The sequence below is a fragment of the Antedon mediterranea genome, chromosome 3 (genome assembly GCF_964355755.1).
Source record: "Antedon mediterranea chromosome 3, ecAntMedi1.1, whole genome shotgun sequence".
NCBI lineage: Eukaryota > Metazoa > Echinodermata > Crinoidea > Comatulida > Antedonidae > Antedon > Antedon mediterranea.
The window spans coordinates 24,361,070-24,385,311 of NC_092672.1; the positions used below are offsets into that span (position 1 = coordinate 24,361,070).

The 24,242-nt window shown below is 33.1% G+C and overlaps 2 protein-coding genes and 2 long non-coding RNA genes across 4 annotated transcripts; 3 read left to right on the top strand and 1 right to left on the bottom strand.

Moving 5' to 3' along the window:
• The first annotated feature begins 147 nt into the window (after positions 1–147).
• On the top strand, positions 148–22,501 carry LOC140045071 (uncharacterized). Its single transcript, XR_011844540.1, has 3 exons — positions 148–221; positions 15,930–15,992; positions 22,426–22,501. It is a non-coding gene; the product is annotated as an uncharacterized lncRNA (long non-coding RNA).
• On the top strand, positions 4,495–5,380 carry LOC140043733 (uncharacterized). The gene is made up of 2 exons (XR_011844379.1): positions 4,495–4,837; positions 5,306–5,380. It is a non-coding gene; the product is annotated as an uncharacterized lncRNA (long non-coding RNA).
• LOC140043734 (uncharacterized) lies at positions 17,120–19,503 on the top strand. The gene is made up of 3 exons (XM_072088218.1): positions 17,120–17,815; positions 18,201–18,366; positions 18,582–19,503. The coding sequence occupies exons 1-3, from the start codon at positions 17,665–17,667 to the stop codon at positions 18,955–18,957; spliced, it is 693 nt and encodes a 230-aa protein (XP_071944319.1). The 5' UTR covers positions 17,120–17,664; the 3' UTR covers positions 18,958–19,503.
• LOC140043312 (uncharacterized) lies at positions 19,606–21,817 on the bottom strand. Its single transcript, XM_072087814.1, has 4 exons — positions 21,633–21,817; positions 21,017–21,133; positions 20,178–20,710; positions 19,606–20,052 (listed from the first exon to the last, which is right to left on the bottom strand). Exons 1-4 carry the CDS (start codon positions 21,809–21,811, stop codon positions 19,658–19,660), a joined length of 1,224 nt encoding a protein of 407 aa, XP_071943915.1. The 5' UTR covers positions 21,812–21,817; the 3' UTR covers positions 19,606–19,657.
• Positions 22,502–24,242: the final 1,741 nt, after the last annotated feature.

Consider the following 24,242-nt stretch of genomic DNA (forward strand, 5'->3'; position numbering starts at 1 on the left):
TCAAGATTGTTCAAGTCAAGTTTAGTTCTATGTAAGTTTACAGTTGCTGCTACCATCGCGTTATTAGTGGATATTATCCTGTCTCAAGATTGTTCAAGTCAAGTTTAGGCCTAGTTCTATGGATTGTAAGTTTACAGTTGCTGCTACCATCTCGTCCAAGTCAGAGGTTATTAGCGGATATTATCCTGTCTCAAGATTGTTCAAGTCAAGTTTAGTTCTATGTAAGTTTACAGTGTTATTCAAGTTTACAAACGCTACCCAGGCTACTTTCAAATACAATTATTTGGATTTAATCGTTTTACTTTATAGTGATTTTATGTTCAATTGGTTAGCAGATAAAAGGTATGTTATTTCTACATTATATTACTCTATATGTTTAGAACGAGATTATTCACACTTCTACTAGTTCATTCGGCGTGAGTAGCAACAAATTGACGACAATCATCACCCCTAAGTTGAAACATTGAATCAAATATCAACAAAATATACAATTGTGTTTATTTGCATGGTATCGCACACGTCATTGTCTTACAACAATTAAATAATTTTAGGGTGGGACAGTACCTAATTATAACATTCGTATCGAGCAACCGACCAGTGATTTAGTATTATAGGTCGTAACAGCCGTCCCAACCGATCTTAGTCAGTTATAAACATTTGAAAATAATTGAAAATCTAAACTTATACAATGTACCACAAATAACATTTTGTTGCCATAGGCCTAATTACAAGAACAGTTTTAATATTCCAATAACGGGGCCACCAGGACGAGAAAGCTTGACTGACACTTATTAAGCATGTGAGAATATTGTATGAATAAATATTGCAATAGAACTATACTGTATGTATGCATCTACGGTGTCTCTTATTAAGCATGTGTGAATATTGTATGAATAAATATTGCAATAGAACTATACTGTATGTATGTATGCATCTACGGTGTCTCTTATTAAGCATGTGTGAATCTTTTATGAATAAATATTACAATAGAACTAGTAGTACTAGTATTAGTCCAGTAAAGATAAGTCAAAAATAGGGTGAACCTAGAACAAATTGCAACAGAATTTTTTTTTGTTTTGTCTGGTAAATATGGTTCAAATGAATATCATATCCAAAGTTTACCAAAATCGGACATCGGGAAGTGGGTTAATTAGCATAAATTCAAAATGGCCGCCATTTGCTAATTTTGAAGCCTCATATCTCTCTAACGGTTGGATTTAGACCACCTAAGTGCATTACGAGTAGATATAAATGTGATATTAAACATTCTAATTAGCATATTTAAATTTCCATATGACGTACTTATGACGTAATATGGTAGTTGTGACGTCATATATTATGTTATAAACTGTTTAAATGACATTATACTATTCGAACAATTTAGGGACTGCAAGAAAACATGTTTCTTGACATTCTCCTTGTTAAAATGAACATTATTTCCAAAGTTTACCAAAATCGGACGTCAGGAAGTGGGTTAATTAGCATACATTCAAAATGGCCGCTATTTATCATACCATTTTGAAGCTCCATATCTCCTTAACGCCTGGTTTTAGACCACCTAAGTGCATTGAGAGTAGATATAAATGTGATATTAAACTTTATAATTAGCATATAATTGCCATATAACGTACCTATGATGTCATATCTCAATTGGCATTATTCTAAGGGGAAATAGTAGAACATTTACCACATCAAGGTTAAGATCATGGGTATCAGAAGTTATTCGGCCACCCTTCACAACATGCAATAGAACATTCCAGTTAATTTTCTGCAACTGCAACTTTTTATAACTGCATATATATCTCATATATCTCATATATATTTAAAAAAATAGGATTCTTAATTAAGTAATGAGTCTGGGATTTAATAATTCGACCCCATCCTAAATATGGAGTTGGATCACAGTAAGTTTCCAATCCAAAGTACATACATAGAAAATGTAATGTTGGCGCCGTCAAAATACTTCCACCATACATGTAGGCACAGCAAGTCTACTTCATTGGCTTTTCTGATGTCTTTTTAAATTTTGGACCAAACAGTTCTTGCTTAGAATAGAATGCATCCCCCTGTTTCTTTGCAAGTGCAGAGCATTACAAAGATGTTGCAAATTTGCTCCTTAAGATGTTTTCTTTAAGTACCAATTATTCCACTATTTTTTGCTTCTTCTGTCTTAAAACGCAATCGCTTTTTTTAATTATGGCAAAGTAAGATATTTAATAGATCCCCATCTGCATTCAAAGTTTCTATTCCATTTTTCTGACATTTTTTGTCAAGGAAGTTGAATACTGTCTTGTCGAAAAATAAAATACTGTAATTAGTAGTGGCAAGTTTGAAAATTACTGTATTACCTTAACAACCCCTTTTTGGATTCCGTTGATGTGTATCTTTTAACTGATGGTTCTCATCTCATCTAGTTAACACTAGGATGAAGTGTCCTTGTTATATGCTCATTGAATCTTGGAAACAGCATTCAAAAGATAAACATTATATAAAACATCATAAAAAGTTGTTGTCTCATAAATGATCGACACCAAACAGATGCAATGAAATAGCAAATTTGAAAGAGCAGAATGGAGATGCTGACTATACAGAAAACTACAGTATGACATTTATCATTTTCATTTCAATTGAGATGAGTTTGTGGGAATGATGGGTTTGAATAGCCTGACCCACAATCAATCGCCTCATTACAATATTTTTTTTATTCCATTACCAATTTAAAGAGATAAAGTTCTAAAAGATGTAGTTTTAGAAAACACAAAACAAGATGTGCGCTTGAGTACAAATCAGTTTCGGAAATACAGTTTAAGATCACTTTTCATACGGTTCTGTAGAATATCTATTTTCATAAGATTTTGTAAATGGAAACTTAATGATAAATTTCAATGGTTTTTACATGTATATCTACTCGTAATGCACATAGGCTGTCTAAACCCAACCGCTAAGGAGATACAGGGCTTCAAAATGGTATTTTGAATTTATGTTAATTGACCCTCTTGAAGTCTGATTTTGGTGAACTTAGGATATCATGTTCATTTCAACAGGAAATTGTTAGAAAATTGTTTTCCTGCAGTTTCTACATTTTTTAGCATGGGATAATGCCATTTAAGCAGTTATAACATAATAATATGACGTCACAACTACCTTATGATGTCATATTTACGTCATATGGTAATTTAAATGTGCTAATTGGGAAGTTTAATGTCACATTTATATCTACTCGCAATGCACTTTGGTGGTCTAAAACCACCATTAAGGAGATATAGGGCTTCAAAATGATATAGTAAATAGCGACCATTTTTAATTTATGCTAATTAACACACTTCCTGAGGTCCGATTTTGGTAAACTTTGGAAATTATGTTCATTTCAACAAGGAGAATGTTAGGAAACTTGTTTTTCTGCAGTTTCTAAATTGTTCGCGTAGTATAATGTCATTTAAGCATTTATAACATATAATTTATGACGTCACAACTACCATATGACGTCATAGGTACGTCCTATGGAAATTTAAATATGCCAGTTAGAATGTTTAATATCACATTTATATCTACTCGTAATGCATATAGGTGGTCTAAATCCAACCGTTAAGGAGATATGGGGCTTTAAAATAGCAAATGGCGGCCATTTTGAATTTATGCTAATTAACCCACTTCATGTTCACCATATCAACCAAATAAAAAAAAATAAAAATTCTGTTGCAATTTGTTCTAGGTTCAACCATATTTTTACTGGACTATATACTGTATGTATGCATCTACGGTGTCTCTTATTAAGCATGTGTGTTGAATTGTATATATGCTGTGTGTACAGTTATAGTTTACTGTATTTTCTGCACTTAATTTCGGACAGAGACTAACTAAACCTTTTCGACATCCAGGAATTATTATAGAATATTATATATTATAGAATTGATGGAGTGGAGTTGTGGCTACCAATTCAAGGGTCCTGGGTTCAAGTCCTGTCATATGTCAGGATTTTTTCTAATGACAAATTACAACTCCACTCCCAAAGACTTGTAATAAGACTTTGTTAAGCATAAGTTTCCTAAACAGAAAGAAAGTTATGAAGATGAGATAAATTATAAAATAAAATTAATATTAATCCCTACCGTTTGTCGACCCTCAGTCACCGAGATTAATTTGTTTAGCATTGGGAGTACATTAACATAAAGTATGTCAATTAAGGTCCAGGGACCACCAAATGGCCATTCGTAAGTTTCCATCTCTTTACCAACATTCAAGGAAGTGGCCCAAATAAATACGCTCAAATTGAATTAGATAGTATTTATAAGCATTTATAAGCATTTATATACATCCACATCGTATTTTCGATTTGTGTGTCATCATTATCAACTGTCTTTTACGTTTTCTATTACTTTTATTTTGTTTATGTGCTTGTGGAATTAACATTTTTTTAGATGAGAGAGATACCACCTAATTTCACTATCATGGGATGCCCATTGACATCCTTATACCACACTCGATTCACCAGGGACAAAAAGTAGTGAGCCCTCTATCGGCAGCCAATCGTTTTTGCACACGAGACAGCGTGGACAATTACCCGGAAGCAATTTTGTTTTGAAAAGTAAATCTTAGGTTTTTGCAAACTGGCCAATTGGAACTTTTGGTTTTATTTACTAATGAATAATTCATGAAAACCTTTGACAAGGCATCTACGAACCACGTGATATTGTTTTTTAATCGACGAACCCATTATATTTGTGTGAAACAAGGGTGAATTACACCGATGTTTTTTAAACAATTTTAGGCTATTCGAATGTTAAAATTTCGTCTAATTTGTTGAGGCTGTAATAAAACAACGCAATTTTTTGAGAAGGTGGGTTTTATAGTTTCTGAATATTTGATTTTTCAATAGTAGTTAATAAAAAAATCTCGTTGGGGTTATTTTTTATTTTTTTTTAATGGCTGCTTAAACATGTGCCTTCTTGGGTATTTCACTATTGAAAATGGAACACATGGTTGTAGCTAAAATCATTTTTTACGCCATAAGATAAAAAATTTGGTTTTGTAAATTAATAAGGGCAACATATAATATACAGGAAAGCTGTTTTTAATCATAAAACTCTACAAAGCCTCTTTTTTTTTTATTTATAAATCAATATAGTCTAGGCCTAGTAGTACAGTAGGAGAGCCAGGCTTTAGCCTATAGTGGGGTAGTGCGTGCATTATTGGCGCGTGTTCATTGTCGGGCGCGCGTTGTTTATAGGCCTAAGAAAATAAGTAAAATATACAAATATAATTAAATAATGATTATTATTAATTGAATGTTGTTTTTTTTTTACAGACCACAGAGGATTGTTCTACATACTTCAATACAAATAGCATTAAATCAACAACAATTTCTTATGAGTCATATTAATTGCTCTGGCATATAATGTGAAAAAGCACTATTAATACTGTAATAATGGATATCTATAGATGTATTGCCAAAAAGACATTTTATTTTTTAAAAACTTTAACTTATCCTAATTTACTTATTTAAAGGTTCAAGTGGCGGTTGGTTGTTGTGCAGTAGTTTAATAAAGTTTAAATGTACATTTCAAATCGGCAAATAAATAATGGTAATAGGCCTACAGTACTACAGTAAAGAAAATCTTTTCGAAGATTAGGCTTAGTACAAAAGATGTTAGCTAAGTTGATGTAGAAAACTTGTTGTCTGATTTTTAAGGTGAAATTTGTGATAATATTAAAAGTTAAAATGTTAATTGGTGTGTATTTGTATTTCATTTATTGCTCCATTATTATAATAAAAAGCAGGGAACCATGAAATTTCATTTAGCTCCGATAAAAAGTAAACATTTTCAGCATATACTGTACTTAAATAAATCATATGTTAGTGACAGGTGACATTAACAGATTTATTATGAGATTACTAGTAAGCCTACTAGTAGGTTTAGCTCTATTCATAAAAATAATGACATTATATACTGTACATTAATTAATTAGCCTAGCTAGGCCTAACTAATTTACTGATTTTTCAGTATTTTACCAAGTCAACCGTTCAGGCATGCAGACAGTCCTCACTTCACACTAATCTTAATTTTAAGAAAAATGAAAGTTCAGCACTTTATTTTAAAATTTATAAGCCCATATTATAAGATTCTGCATCATCCACTTAACAAGAACTAAAATCGAGAGCCCAGTGATAGAGCGCATCTTCCGACGTTCTCGTCGCCTAAGGAAACGAGTATTCCAGCCCTGCCGCCTCTTCCTAGGCCTACGCGCACCGCACTTTCGCTCAAAATACACTATCTTCAACTCCTTATAGAATTTGTTTGAAAAATAACCCCAAGCTTATATTTGGAAATCTTTGAAAATGCATATAAGACTATATTATAGCGTTTTCAGAATTTCATTTAAAAATTGCAAATTAATGTTAGCTATTTTAACAGATTAGTTAGTTTTCACTTTTTTATTTTCGCCGTATGACTCGCTTTGTTTACGTTTACATTTGGCTTAGACGTTTATCTTAGAATTCGAATCAATTAATCCATAATCAACTAAAATTGCTATTGTTGTGGTTTTTGTTTAATATAAATGTTCTTAATAAACAGAAATAAATCAAACAACAATATAATTTAATATAAATCCGTTAAAAGGGAAATTTAGACAGCCTATAAAACACGGAAGTCAGAACTCGCGTCGCTCGAAATGCTCGGGAACTTTCTATTTATAGCCAATCGAAAAAGGCTCCGGCTAACTTAAACAATGAAAACGGCTCTCGGAACACTTAATGTCCCATTTTCGCTGTTTGACGTGGATGTGATACCAATACCACAAGCGACAGACATTTTGTCTGCTGCAATGCCCATCAGACCCGCTGAGGGAGGGCCTAAAAATGGGGTTAGCATAGAATAGTAAGGTACCACTCAAAATTAATGCCAAATGAACAAGTTGTGTTCATACAATACTAAATGGGTAACGACAGACTAATTGTCTGCTGCACCGCAAGTGCCAGACACCCTAAAGTTTGACTGGAGACCCCCTTCCCCCAACTGGCCTAGATTAGATATTGTAGATACCACCAGCAACCAAGGCAGTGGTTGTATATATAGGCCATTTCATATTCATTACAGGTTGGTTGCTGATGGTATCTACAATATCTAAGGTTACATATGGTATACTTATGGTAAAGGGAGTCTCTAGTTAAACTTTAGAGGGGTCTGCCTGGGCCAAGGATAGTGTAATACTGTAGGTCATTTCGTATACCTTACAATGTGCTAAATCATATAACATTGGTTGCTGTCGTTGGTTATATTGGTATATATGGTATATATACATGGTTACGTAAACAAGAATAGAAAAAAAAATATATAAAAAAAAAATCAATTATCGTAGAGTATATAATATGCATCATTCAGTTAAACTATGGTCGTGTTTATACAACACCCTAAATTTGAACACGGCTTAAATTTTTAGCGTGTTGTTCGGACCGAGGTCAACCCACCTTAACGTTTGCTGTCACGATACCATGTTGTACCGGAAGTTTCATCAACACGCAGTGCATGCTAGGATAAAAGGTCAAATCGTTGATCGCTTGAATTGAATTGTTGACTGGGTTGTTGTCAACAAATCATCGTCGCCTCCTCGCTGTCCGATGTATTCGCGCGGTTTTTACCATTTTCATTATTGTATTCGTTCACGTTTGCATTGTTGTTTATTTTGTTCTCGGTTCATTTAAATTAATAAAAGTTATTTTAAGGGTTTCATTGTTTCATCTATACACTATGGAAGAAGATGCCATTTTTGCGATGTTATTTTTTATTCTGTTTGGAGTGGGAAACGATAGTCTATAGAGGCCTACCACCACTACGAGTACGAGTTGGCCCTACCAGGCTAGGCGTAAGACGTGGTAGGAGGATGATTGCTGGCAGCGAAACAGCAATAAATGGGCCCAATCTTGTTAGACGTCGCATGACATGATTGATATTACGACCTGTTTTAACGAGAGGTCAAAATATACCCTGAGGACACTTCCAACACGGTAACGGCGACCGGGAATCCACCAAATTTTAGGATTCAGCCAAGTACTGTAGCCTTTTTTGCAATTAAAATCTCATTACACGGAATCTCTTTGTTGTCATACAACACACTTCTCGTAGGCGTGTAGAATATGCGTGTAATAGCGTGTTGTATAAACGCGCCCTAAGTCTCGTTTGAGGCTTAGGGAGTGAAAGAGTGTGAGTTATAACCATATATGGCGGCACTAAATCAGGATTGAACCCCGGACCTTGGGATTGTAAGGCAAACACCAACCTCCATGATACAGCTCCACTCCAATGGCTGTCAATGGTGAAAACATAACGGCACACAACATAACATAAACATGCTTCGTAGTTTCTTTTCTCCAACTACAATTTGGTTTCTAATTACTCCTGTAAACAATGTGCATTATGATGATTACGTCATTTTACAGACAAAGGAAACTTTATAGTATGCGTTTTCATAAATAGGTGAATAAACATATACAGTACATATTTGTTTTTTTATTGACGAGGTTGTAATACTAACTTCAGTGTAACTCTATTACAGTACAGATATTTATTTGTTATACGACACAAGTCAAGTGTATCTGATAGGTATAGTGCATTTATGCGAAAAAATAAGTCTAGATAGATCACTTAGGCGTCTGAAATCACGGCCCAACAAATCAGTACTCATGACAGCAATTCGATCTAGTTTTGTTCACACAAATGTTTCCAGGAATTTTAACACCGCAACCAATGATTAGCCCTAAATATTTAGTAAACTGTATGATATTGATAATCCCTAGCTTAAAATTGAAATAAGTTATCATTTGTTACACTTAAAAGATTGGAAACGTAAAAATATATTCACAAAATTTCGTTTAGGAGTGTTAGATTTGGAAATAGAAAAGGGAAGATGGAACAAAATTCCACTTCAAAACCGTTTATCTAAATTATGCAATATGAATTCTATTGCAGACGAATTTATTTCATTTTATGTTAGTCTGTCCATATTATTCCGAACTCAGAAACTTATATATTCCTAATTTTTATCACACGTTCCCTTGTTTAAATAAGTTTTATTTTTTAATGTACAACACTAGAGTAGTCAAAGATTTAGCAAATTTTGTTTATCTAGCTTACGAAAATAGAAAATATTATTTTGCAACCCAACCAGGAAATATTATTGTATGATTTGTATGTAATATAAGGGCCAGAGGCCTAAATATTATGGAAATAAAACCCCGTTAGGGGAACGAACGAACGATAAGAGGTACACTATACAGTTTAATTCAGTGCACAAACTGCAGTGTTCGCAGCTTTCACGCTACAGTAATTTCACTGCAGACTTCGTACGCAGTTGTTTACCGCTTGAAGATTTGGACGCTTACATTACTGATAGGATAGTCACATTATAGCGGTGTCATGAACACGGGATCAGATAATTCAAACACAAGTTTAATAGTAGAGTAAAGCAATGTTAATGCATACTGTACAAATGGTAAATATGTGATAACCGTTGTTACACAAAACCCTATCTGCACTACTTGTGTTACGATTACAATCTGATATAATGAAAGTTACCAGGCATATGTGTGTAAACCGTGTGAATCTGTCTCGCTGCGCTAGTCAAATTTACATGGACACCCAATTATTTTACCAATTAAATATCATGTTTTGTTTAATTATATAAAACAAAATTAGACTTTTTAGTTTCCTCAATATTTGGACTTTAAAATGATATGTGATTTTAAATGTATAATTAGATGTGATATTTGTATAGCCAATTTACAATCGGGTTGAAGACCTGCTAGTCCCTCTCGACGGCGGACACGCAATATAATTTTTTTTAAGTGCATGGACTCTACGCGTCGAAGTATGGGTGGCTACACTGTAAAAGGTAGCAAAATTGTGATTTCCGACGAGATAACACATATTTAAGTTATGTGATTTATGAAAATATATGAAGCTTTCATTTTTAAACATTTTACCGTTTGAACCAGATACATCCGACGATTATTAGTGGAGAGAACTAAAAAACACGCTGGAAATGGGGGTTTTTGCACAATTTGGCCGCGTTTTCAAGGTATACAGCGCTTGTGTCGCTTTTTTTTACGGAATAAAATTGCAATATTTAAAACGTGGTTTTTTTTAATTATCAAAAGTGATCATTGTCACAATCTGGTCAAAAGCCATATATATTCTATCTCTTAGTGTACGTGAATTCTGTAATCCGATTGGTCAATAATTATGTATGAGATATAATTCCGTATTACGCCCATTTACTCAGTCAAGCGGATCAGAAGGGTAATATATCTCGTATTACCTGTTTGATGTTTCTACGCGCGCGTTGTTTATGTATTGTATTTTTATCGTTGAGCGCATGCGTAGTTGTGATTTCAACCATCGAATATGAACCCGTATTCGACAGTCCGTCAAAAAAGCTATATGACAGAAGAAGATGCTGTATAAATTGTTTTTTTTTTCTTTGTCTCTTGTTCTTTGTCTCGTGTACACTAAGAGATAAAATCGTATTAGGTATGAAACAGAAAAGATAGGCCTACTGTACATCCTATAATAGAATTTAAACAGAGTAGCAGGCCGATTAACATACATCTTAAAATGGAATTGCGAAAAATAAGTAACGCCGTGGGTTCGAACAATACTTATTCAAACTCATGAACAATTTGGTATTTGGTAAAACAATGAAAGATGTACGACTTAGAACCAGTGTAGGTATAGGGAGAATGAAGATGAAAGGAAATAGTATAGTAAGATGTACGACTTAGAACCAGTGTAGGTATAGGGAGAATGAAGATGAAAGGAAATAGTATAGTAAACCAAACTTGACAACCTTAAATATATTTCCTGATGGAATCACTGCTTACAAAATAAATAAAACGATTAAGTTATTGTGAAATGGCCATATTAATTTACAGAAAAGTTTAATGTATCACTTTTACTATAATAATAATATTTTAAGGTGAAGTACCAGTATAGAGAAAATGTAAACATGCTATGATACTGATAGTATAATTATTGAAATAAAAACGAAAGATGATTTTAGTGATTAATGGTAATGATAGATGAGAAGTACGTATACAGAAAATAACAATGTCAATATATGAATAGGGCATATGATTAAAAGAACTATGATAAGTATCAACCCATGCTATGGAGCGATAGGGAAAAAGAAAAAAGACGAACTCAAACTGTGATGATAGATAACCTGAGCAAATATAAAAGCAACTGACAATAGAAAAAGATAGAAATGGAGAGCTTTGGAGGAGTGATGTGTCCTGCAGTATGAAAAAAGAAAAAAGCGTCATCACCACGTATATATTTTAGAATATTCTAAAACAACCTTAACTTGTGGTCATATAAGATATCTTCGATTAATTGTGATGAATTAGATGAATTTTGGTTATGTATAACTTTATATTTTAAATCCGAAAAAACAAAACGATTTTAAATATTGTTTACATTTTCTCACGTCTTTTTAGTAAGCCTGTGATATTAATAATAATTAATTAATAGGCCACAACCTTCTTATAAATGTCTGCAATTTATTACATTTAGTACATGTAGTTCTGACTTGCAGTAATCTCAACCATGATCCTTTTTTTAGATATTAGGCCTACATTCGTATGACTACCGTATTTATTCGAGAATAAAGCCCATGTGGTGTTCGAGAAAGTAGGCCTACACGTCGGTATTACTTTTTAAATCATTATTATATGGATTTATAATTATATTATTATTAGTATTCGCATGGACTCCCATGGAATTAGGCCAACGTCACGTCAGTAATTTCCAAGGTACGTCTTCTCAAGATTATTGCAGGTCATCTTTATGGTCGACTGATTACGTATAATCGGCATGCAGCGGTCGTCGTTATTAGTCGTAACACATGTGGAAAGTTTTCAAGAATCAAACACGTGTCAGTCTAGCTAGGCCTAGTTATTTTACATATTTTAGTACGGTTAACTTTAAGTAAGCACGATGACTGTTTAGGAGAAAAGAGTAATGATATGCCCTACTGGACTAGCTGGGCCATTCTAACACTACCAAAAAGACAAGAATATTTTAGACCGTAAGTACAGACAGTAGGATGCAACTCTCCTCCTAGGCCGGCGCGTGTGTCCTGCTCTCCTCCTGGACCTAGGTTCATGCTGTAGGCCTAACTATAATAGATTGATGTCTATCACATCAGTTTTCCGACTGGAGGAGGACTTGATGATTTTAAGATTGAATGCCTGGGCCAGATCATTAAAGAAAGTAAAAATCTCAGTATCAAAATAGATCAAAACATTAATTTGACTATTGCAAGGGCTTTTTAGAGTAGTTTTTTAGGGAAATTTAAGTTTACGGGTACATACCTGTATCATAGACTATTGACTGTGCCTGTGTGTAGATCTGGTAATTTACGAAATAGACATTTTACTTAAAGACACTAGTAAACCTGCACTTGTTTATGTTTTGTAAAAATAATGCATACATATAACTTGAATAACATTAAACCAGGTCATTTCTTGTCTTAAATGTGCATTTTAATTACGATAAAAAGAGAAAAACAATGGACTACCTAAGTAGTAGTTCTCTTGTAGACGTTTCTAGGCCTAGCTTAATAGTAGGCTTAGTTTTGACTTTTGTAGGCCTATAGATGGTAAACAGCAGTAACCTACGAACATCGTACGCTATATAATAGGCCTAGCCTGACGATGTCTTGTTGCTGAATTGTCTTTCCTTCTTTGGCAGAATCCATTAATACAAATTGGGGAAGAACTGGTATTTCCGCTGAAAATTTACGGTTCTTATAATTGTTTTCCCTTTCATGCGATCGGTCGAAGTATTTTATAACAAAAATATAAAAATATCAATCCGCACGCGATGCATGTTGGGATTTATACCGGGCTGCTAAAATGATAAGAATCAACTTATTTTTTACATTTCTTAACTGATTAAATATGTATATAGTATTAACTTTTTCATAAAATGTAGTGTGTGACCATAAGTAAAAAAAGCACAAGTCTAGTGTCTTTAAAATGGACCTAAAATGAATTTTCGATTTTTTTCATTTTCGAATGGTGTTTTCCAGTTAAACAAAACTTTTTAAGTTCCTCCATTCGGCCTCACCATTGTTTTCCAGTTAAATAGTTCCTCCAAGTTCTCAAAATAAAATGATATGCTTAATACAAAATGTTGATTCATGAACACATTGGTGCATCTATCTGGGATGTATTGTTAGGATGTTAAATGTATCTGACGCAGTTGAACTTTGATGTGCTTGTCATGAACACATTGTCTCGTGCATCTATCTGGGATGTATTGTTAGGATGTTAAATGTATCTGGCGCAATTGAACTTTGATGTGCTTGTCATGCTTCCAGGATTTTTAACGATTGTTGTCCACTATCTTGCATACCATCATTAAAGGACGTTTTCTTGCATGTGCCATGAAGTCATATGATCCCTCTTCTTAGACTGTACGTTACGACAGAGTAATTAAATTGTCCGAATGTGGTTAAACAACTTTTATATTTTTTCTAAACATTTAATAACATATTTTATTGTTACTGTAGCTTGAATTATTATAAAAATAAATTACAGCCTATTACCGTATGCAATTGCTATCATTTAAAAAATTCATGCGATCTCAAACAGTATAAAATCAAATTTATTTATGATAGAAATTTCATGATAGAATGTGCCTTTGATAATCTTTTTGAAATTGGTCTATATAAATGTTTGGTTATTATTATTATTGTAGAATTTACAAAAGCAACAAACAATGAACGCTTTTTTTTTTAATTTGCGAATTTTCTGACTTGCTGTATTATTTTATTATTATCAAGCAAAGTACAGAATATAACTGTTTATAATATATTTAATAGTAGCTTCATTTATTGGAATCAAAATATGCTTCAATCAAGATGCCTATTGGCTGACTCAGCAGCTGGTTATCTAATGTATACATTTTAGTTTTCTTATAGTTGTTTAACTTCATAGGTAGAATAATCTTGTTGTCATGCTGTATGTCATTGAATTGAATTTGTACATATATAGAACAACTTTATTAGTTTCTTTGTATTAATAGTTCATATGATCATTAGCTTTTGTTTTGCCTGTAAACATTCAGTTGGTTAGATTTTTTCTTGTCTCTGATTATAACTACTAATGACTTGTTTAATAATGGATTTATTCAATACCTAATTGTATATAGTAAGAACATACTGTTATCATCTTTTTTTGATTTGTGCATTATATTTGGTTTTATAGTCAAACCGGTTTCAAGAGCATTATTCAACATGTATATAGATTCACGAAATGTAAAATTGTCATAATAAAAATCACAAAGAAACCTATGTTGGATCGCATTTTACTTTATTTCACCCGTTTTTAACTGTACATGAGACAGTATGCGTTTTAAAAGGGAATCCCAGAGTTCAGCTGTACTTGTTACATGATATTGGCTGGTGGTCTAGAGCTGTTTTGAATCCTCTGAATAAAAACAGTACCCCAGTAAAAAATGTCTGGACATATAAACATTCCATAATTCCCAAATTCCGAACCCCTGTACGTGAGCTATTTACATTTACATCAGAGCCGAAACTAGCCCTTGATCCTCACAGTGCCTCTCTGTATTAAACTACAAAATGATAAAATAGCATCTCAAACCAATCTATTGAAAATGTAAAAACAAATCTGATAAACTCAACTAATGTTAAACTGATTATGGAATTTCTTGACTTAAGTTGTAGATTGTATACCTTCCAAGCCATGTATCATAATGAAATGATTTTAATCAAACATTTTTATTTATTAATACTTTGTATGAACCTCATCTTATTCAGTGTTTGAGTATTTTTAATAATTCCAAGTAAAAATACATTGTATTTTCAGAAGACCTTAACCAATCATTGTTTTTACATAAGGTACCTTGATACACTTGTTTTTTTTACCTACAAAATGGTAATTCACGTGGGTTTGTAGTTCTAATCAACTATATTAATTATTATAAAACAAAGACAACAATATGGTGTAAATTTTACAGAATATATTGAATTGCCCTGGTTATCAGATAAAAGTGTTGGTCTTTTGTACAACAATTTGCATTCAAGTATTAATATAGAAAAAGCATTATATATTTTAGATTTGTTTGCATTTCAGCATTACCTACTTGTAGAGCTAGAATTATTATATTATTCATTGATAGAGGAGGCATTGGTTGAGGAAAGTGTTGATAGATGAGACATTTATTTACTCAATTAGAGGAAGGGATAGTATATAGGTTTTATTTTTTTATTTTTTTATTTTTTTATTTCATACTCATCCAACAGCGAGTAACCCGCCAATTACAGGATGGATAAACTATTTAATAATTTCACAAGACAAACATATACACAAGATGCTCTACATAAACAAAGACTTATTATTAAGTCTTTGGGAGTGGAGTTGTAAATTGTCATGAGAAAAAAACCCTGACATATGACAGGACTTGAACCCAGGACCCTTAGATTGGTAGCCAAGCATCATAACCACCAAGCCACAGCTCCACTCCAAGGTTGAGTTTAAAGCCACAATCTACAGATGATCCCAATGATTGCTTCATTCTTTGCCCTTGTGATGAGCTGTCAACATTAGAGGAAGGGATAGTATTTAGGTTGAGTTTAAAGCCACAATCTGCAGATGATCCCAATGATTGCTTCATTCTTTGCCATTGTGATGAGCTGTCACACAAGTTTCTTTTTATCATTAAGTATCTACCACTAGTATTCAAATAACTCACAATATTATCATCATGTTTTTATGTCTGTGAAAAGAAGCTGTGTATTTATTAATGCAGTTTACTTTAATATAAAATATTTTTATTTGAATTGAAAAATTGTTTTTTTTTATAACTTAAACAAGCATTATACATTTTTTTTGTATTTTCTTTCAGTTTAGCAATACAATGGATCTCCATGAATGGCTGGTTAATCTTTGTGCAAAAAATGGTCTTGAGGTAGGCAAGTTTACACTGTTTTAGGATAATAGCATTTAACCAGCAACAATTATAGCAACATTATCACATTAACAACTTAATAAATTGTTCTATTAGCTTATGTTATGGAATCAAAAGAGAACTAAAACAAGTAACTAAATAAATTAAATAGTGAAAAAATTACAGTATTAAGCTGCTTTCACATCGCGCCCGGATTCGGTCCGGTGGCCTGAGAAAATTATCGTGGAAAATGGGTTCAGTGGTAAAGCATAAGGTCGTTCACACCAAATTCGTACGATTTGAATCCGTACCTGATTCGGGCTCCGAATTCGTAGCGATGGATCACGAAGCCATTTCTTTTCTGAAATCGTACGATTTTTTTCTTTCGACCAATCAAAAGCGAGCATGAATGACCTTTCTTGCGAGGAGGAGGAGAGGTTGTCTGCTCTTTTCCGCGCCACGATCATAAAATCAATGTGCGACGTGAATTTTGGTGGAGCCCCTTTCCTTTTTTAGTGTTATTTGCTCGAACAATTGTTTTTTTTTAAAGCATAGCCGTATCCTGCAATTAGCTGGAATCATACTTTAGATTATTAAGATAAGTATATTTCTGTTATTAATACTAGTTAGTTACTAACTAGGCTAGTGTAGGCCTAGCCTAGCCTAGGCCTGCTAGCTACAGCAGCTAGCAGTACGCTATAGGCTAGTAGTTAGTGCGCGATCTGATCTCCATGCAACCATCATCAGACGGTAGGTCGGTAGGCGCGCTGTTTTCATCCTAGCATTAGGCCTAGGTTAGTTAGTTATTAATTTAGTTATACCGTTGGGTCGCTTCTAGGCCTACATCCCGCTTGACTTTGTACTCTCGTCTCTGCTCTGTATCTAAAAAAGGTAGGCTATAGCCTAGCCTAGCTAGAGGTAGGCCTAACTAGCCTAATAATATGCCTAATGTTTTTTTATAAATTTAACAAGGAAACTAGGCTAGGCCTACCCTAGGCCTAGCTAGGGACCTAGGCTAAGTTAGGCCTAGCCTAGGCTAGTTACTGCGAATAGAATTATTATAACTATTAGGCTAGGCCTAGCTAGAGGCTAGCCTAGCTAGAGGCCTTATTTAGATTATAGATAGGCCCCCCTGGCTACTTGTTAATAATGGATGTCTTTTATTAATTATTAATATTATTTTGTGATCTGATATGGCCCATATTTTATTTAGGGCCTATGAGGCCTGATTTATTTTTATGTCAACTGTTTTTATTGACTAGCCTAGGAATTATTATATTGACGATTGTAAGTAGGCTAGGCTAGTGAGGGTCTCTAATGATCAGCTTCAGCCATCTGGATAGACCACCTTTGTTAAATAAAATGATAATCCTGCTTATCTAAATTATTTCTAGTAGGCCTAGGCTATACCCTAGGCCTAGTGTCTTTGATTTTAAAACAAATGTTTTTTATTGTTTCTTTTTTGGTTTAATCCCTCCCAAAAAACAACCTTGGCCTATATATTTTTCATAAGTGATGGGGGTTTAATTTTCAGTCTTCCTTCTGCTTATCCCAACTGAGTTTGACAAAAGACAAGTGCAATAATAATAATTGAGTATTAAGTATTGGTAGCAAGTTATATAGTTAGGTATCTAGTACTATACACCTTTCTATTCAATTAATATATTTTTTAAACTACCGTTATTATTTAGAAATGGCCCTTACAGAAGAACAGACTGAACAACTAATCATAGAAGTGGAAAAGAATAGCGTCCTATATGATCTGTCAGACAAGCGATACAAAGATGTTCGACATAAAAATGATGTGTGGGATGAAATCGCTATTAAAGTTGGAGTTGAATCTGGTAAGCCTCTCAGTTTGACCTTAATGTGTTATGTATTAAATTATGTATAAAACAGTAAATTAAGCTTGACTTATCAAAATTGTTTGACTGTATAGATGTAACTCTTTACACATACAGTAATATTATATATATTTTGTTGGTCAATGATTGATGATGTACTTGGATTGGATAAATTGTTTTAAAAATGCTGTAGTAGCATGGACCAAAAAAAATATGGCAAAATTTGTTTACATTGTGTTCAATAAAACAACTTTATTAAAGCTGTATCTATAAATATAACAGAAACTGATTGCCATGTCATTTATCAATAGTTATGTACTGTATCAAATTATCCCAACAGTATTGCTTGCAACATTTTTAATTTATAAACATCCCCTTTTTTCAGGTCAAATATTATCTAAGAAGTTTACAAATATCAAGGATGCCTATGTTGCATACTTAAGAAAAGTTGGACAAATGAGTCGCAGTGGGCAGGGACTGGCTGGAAAGCTTAGAAAGTATAAGTGGGCTGACCAAATGCAATTTTTAAATGGATTTGTCAGTACAAGAAGGTATTATAACTCATTCTACTTTACATCTTTGAATAAACTCCCCTCCACTATGACCAAATATAGTTGTCGACTACATTTAAAATAAATTAATATAAGTGTTCACATCAATTTTACACCAAAACTTTCTGACTTATTATATAGTGAGAACAGATGGAGGATGCACAGAGACATGAATTTGCAAATAACCTTGATCATTTGCTTTTAATGTTTTACAGAAGCACCAGTAATTTCAATTTGCCGGATGAGTGCGAAAATCTTCTCACTGCTATATTGGATGGTCGTGAGGTTATTCAAGACGATCAAGAAGGAACATCATCGGAAATTATTAATGAGGGTGATATTCCCAGTACCTCAAAACCAAAACATACTCCCGCAAAAAGAAAATTAGCCAAAAATGAAGATGTGAATGCTGTATTAATTGATTATTTTTCAGGGAAAAAGGCAGGAGAGAAAAATGCATTAGCATATTTTTTTGAATCTGCATTCAAAACTGTTGAAACCTTCCCAAAAGTGAAACAAATCCAAATTAAAAAGGTAATTAGCGATGCGATTTTTGAGATTGAGACTGAACTTGCACAATGTGAAGAATAGAAATTAAAATAATAGCATTTCTAAAGCTCTGTCTACACTATCAAACTTTACGTGACAAAGAAAATGTGATATGCCCATATATGGACATGTTGACGTCATATAACTACCATATTTGGGCACATCACACTTTCTTCATTTACACTAGTTTGATAGTGTAGACAGATCTTAAAGACCCCTTCCCTGCAATTTTGGACGTTTTTTGGAAAATAATACATATATATCACTTTAAAAACATTAAACCATGTCATTCCTTGTCTTAAATGTACGTTTTATGGTAAATTATGATAAAAAGTGAGAAACAATGCACTACCCGGTATTTTCGCTGAAAAGTTAGGAGTCTTCCATTTGTTTTGGCCTCACGATCGATCGAAAAGTGGGCAAATTACAGGTGAAAAACAAAAATATCAATCCGCGCGCAATGCATTTTGGGATTTATAGCGGGCCGCTATAATTATTAGAATCAACTTATTTTTCACATTTTTAACCGTTTAAAGACGAAAAAAGTTATCGCAATAGGACCATATAGTATTATTTTTACATTAAATATAGTTTGTGATCTTAAATTAGATCTAAAAAACGTAGTGAAGGGGGCTTTAACATATGTACTAGTATAATTTGATTTTGATTATTAAATACAGTAGTAGCACACATCTTGCTGTTTGGTATACTGTGTACTTTCGTTTAGGTTGGCATATTTTATTCAGTTTGCTGCCGCATGACCAAAACATAAACGGTCCTGCCACGAGACAATACCAACATCAGAACTGAACCATTTACACAGTTTTTCTCGGACGTCAATAGCGTCTTTGCTACTGTGGAACCCACTGTGCTCCAAACTGAGTAGGCCTTCTACTGATTCTATTGATGATATATCTGGATCATCTGACCCCATTGGTGTTGGCCCCGTTTTACGTATAAAATTATGCAGGACTGTTGCACACAGTACAACTTTGTCCACGTTGGCCGGCTTCAGCTCCAGCTTACGATGAAAAATGCGAAACTTGTTGGCCAGGATGCCAAAGACATTTTCAGAGATTCGCCTAGCACGGCTGTGGCGGTAGTTGTATATCCTTTTTTCTCTGTCAAGTTTTTTACCTGAAATATAAATAATTCTATTTAATAATTCTTTATGATGTGTTGGTGTCAACAAAGTATTGCTATATTTTTTTAGACCTGCCACCGCAATAAATAATAAAATAAAAATCAGTCTGTCTTATTACCTGGGTATGGTCTCATGACGTTTGTTTTGAGGGGGAATGCTTCATCCCCTACAATCACATGGGGCACTGGACCCAACTCTGGCATATCTGGTAAAACTTTAGGTGGTGGTATGCCTAAAGTATTTTCTTCTAAAGCAATTTTTAATTGCATTCTAGAGAAAATTCTTCCATCACTGCTAGAACCATAGTTGCCAACGTCTACACAGATGAAATTGTAATTTGCATCTACTAAGGCCATTAACACAATGGAGTAGGTTCCCTTGTAGTTATAAAATAGGGAACCAGAATTGCCAGGGGCTTTGATTGTTACGTGCTTCCCGTCAATGGCTCCGACGCAGTTTGGGAAATTCCACCGTCTTTCAAAATCGGCTGATATGTCGGCCCATTCATCTTTAGTAGGCGGGGCCATATATACTGGTTGGAGTTTTTTCCAGATAGCATCTGCCACCTCCAAGACTATCGCGCTTATTGTGCTAATTCCTACACGGAAATTGTAATGCAGAGAGGTATAACTGTCTCCTGAGGCAAGGAATCTAGAGAAAGATATACAAAAAATATATAAACTCAATGTAGGTCTGCATAAAAACGCCTTTTTTCTATGTGTACAGTTATCATAAATGTCCTACTTAGCGCGGCTCTTCATAAGCACTAAACATTGACATTGGGGTTTTTTTTATTACAAAGGTTTAAGTATCGTGCGCATCACTTAATAAAGATGCGAGGTGTTACCCACATGGCTTTCTATATCGTATCATGTTTTACTATAGGCTAGTACACACTTGGAGCAGTATATTAGGTCAATAAAAATTGCACTACTAGCAGAATCAAATCTTACGTACCTTAGACATATTGCTAGGCGCTCTCTGGGTGTGATGCTCTTTCTGAAATTTGTATCTGTTTTTGAGATGTCATCCTTAATTAAATCAAATAATATCTCAAATTGAACTTGAGTCATTCTGGAAGAGAATACAAACATAAAAACATAAAAATGATGAATGCAGTAAGTCAGTCAGACAAGTTGTAATATCAACAGAAATCAATATTTTAGTAGATTTTATATGGCCTACAATAATAGGTGTTACAGGTTACAAAAACTAATAAGCTTATGACATTGTAGGCCTAATCGTCTACCCTGTTCATTCATTTATTTCCTTCCATTGACACACAATGTATAGGCCTAACATAGGCCTATATCATAAACACTAAGTTTGAAAAATATAAGGCCTAACTAACAAAGAACTTAACGCGACAATATATATAGGCCTAGGCCTAGTTAAGATTAAGCTCAAATCATTATCATTATAAAAACTATTCACATTCAGTTAAAAAGATAACGGAAAAAACTCATGACATAATATTGTTGCAATTGACCGTCGGACTAGGCTATAATTAACAATTAAGTTCATGACATCGACACACACACTAAACAGTAGATGAGTTAGCCTAGAGACTTACCTAAAGAAATTAAAAAATTTGTCGGGATCCACTTCAAGATCTTCTCTGACTAAAGTTTCGAACTGACCATGCGTCTTTCTTTTTTTATTGACAATGTTGACCCATTGTCGTTCGCGTTTTTTGTTTAGCCAGAGGCTAAGCATTGCAAGATCATCGCTATCGCTGTCAAAGATTTCCATTGCAAAAATTGCAATGTTGGTTCCACTTGGTTGAATTCAAAATAAACGTACGTGACACAAACAACCGAATTCGTGCACGATGTGAAAGCGCGCTCAACGCTCGCGATATTTTCTCACGGCGCTGAACCGAATCCGGGCGCGATGTGAAAGCAGCTTTACAATGGATCAAAATAATCACTGTAGTGCTTCTATGCTGTTGGCTCATTTGATGTGATTGTTTTGATTTAATTATTTGAGTTTGACATACAATACAACATAGAGATGAAAAATGCTGGTCAGGGGCAGCTTAAGAAAAATACATTGCTGTAAATCAACAAGTCAGCTACCCCTCATATAAAATTAAATATAAAAAAATTAATTAAATACAAATTTTATTAAAATTTTTCTATAAAAATATGTCTACAAAATTAATGTAAATACAAAATTTAAGACAAGAAGAAAAAAAACTTATTTATTTGGGCAATCTAATATTATTATAATGATAATATTATATTATAATGGTTGTAATTTAATACAACATGGAATGTAAGTTATTGTCTATGTTTACTATAGTATATGTATTTTAATAAAAAATGTAACTGAATGCATATTGATCTATATGTTTTATTTCATAGATTGCAGGGAAAAAAACTGCTGAAGAAATTTGCCATTTCATTGTTAGCAACAATGCTGTCAACATCCAAGACCAGGTATACATCAAATTGTTTTCCTTTGTAATGAATTTGATAATACAACGTTAAATTACTTGACACTACAATAATTGTTCTCTGGTTGCATATTTGCAGTTAACATTCACACTGATTGTTAAAAGCATCATACTTTTTTTTCTCCTCAACATAATTGTTTCATCTCTTAAGCAGTTTTAGTGTTAAAAAGTATATTGTGTGTTTATATCTTATCTTAGCTGTATGTTAGATGGTTTGTATATTGTGTGTTTATATCTTTTCTTAGCTGTATGTTAGATGGTTTGTCAATATAATTTAGTACATTAGTCTTTCAGTACAATTTGCTTAGACAATTTGATTGGCTAATACCGGATTTGAATAATGGCTTGGTAACTCAATCCCCTGTAATTGTAATTAATTTGAGAATCTGAACAATGATATAATTATTCATCTGTTGGACAAATAACTAAACAAACTTTTATTAACATAGAGTAGTAGAAATATATACTTTTCATTTATTAAACTCATCACTGAAAGAAAAATGCAAGGCACATTAAGGCAGCAAAAAAAAAGTGATGAACAGGTGACAAGTATTTCTATCCACATGAGACCCCTTATAAATAAAAAATATAAAAACACAAACATTGGTTTCGATTAAATAAAATAAAAATAAAAATAGCTGAAATGATTCTATTTTCAGTTTCATATACATTGCTGATAGCATACACCTCAATCATCAAATTTTTTAAAGTTAAATGGTATTATAGTCGGTATGTTTTTATAAATTGATAACGTTCAATAGAATACTCATAACACATTTCATAGCATAAACTTCTTTTGAATATTTAACTCTATTTTAGTATTAGGCAGGTTAGATAACAGCACTAACAATTGTTGTTATCGAACATAATTTAAACCAAATCATACATACAACGATAAGACATTAACCGATTCCGTTTAAAACCAGTTTAAGGTCAACATTTTAAATTTAAATTAATTTATGTTTCTATCCACTCTACCATTTTCATATAAAGATATTGTGGAACCACGTCAGGTCAAGTTCAATATTGAATATCGAAACGTGGCAGGCTGAAGGCGCTTGACCTTTGACAAGATCACCTAAAATTTATAAATTTAAACTTACGCTACTTAGTATTATATATTTAGGAATAGCCGCTCCATAATCTCTTTGCTTCTCTTCCTTATATCTATATTTTATTTTTTCAATTTATACTAACAAATATCTTTTTATTAATATTATAATCATGACAATAAATATTTAAAAAATACATATAAAATAATATTTAACGCATAACATACAGTCTAGGATAATTATTTGATATACAAAATCATTACACCCAACTACTATCTTTATCTCCATGTGCGGAACATCATTTGAATAATAGAACAAGTCACACATCTACATATAATTTAACATCGTATACTCTATCCCTACTCCCCATCCCTACTCTATCAGACACTATTGCAACATGAAAATAAGTATGATGGTTTATGTGAAATAGTACAACACACACTATTAATTATTCAGCTCTATACTAAATTGATTTTAAATATAATATATAAAAAAGTCCTACATTATCATTCATGCTTATATTAACAAATATTGCCTATTTTTCTCTCTTTCTTTTAAAAATAGATTACTTTTTAAAGGCACATAATTTAACTCATTAGCTTTTGTATTTTTGTTATATGAAAGAACAGATTTCACACAGCAGTTTGAAACGGTGGGCCCATACAAACAATTC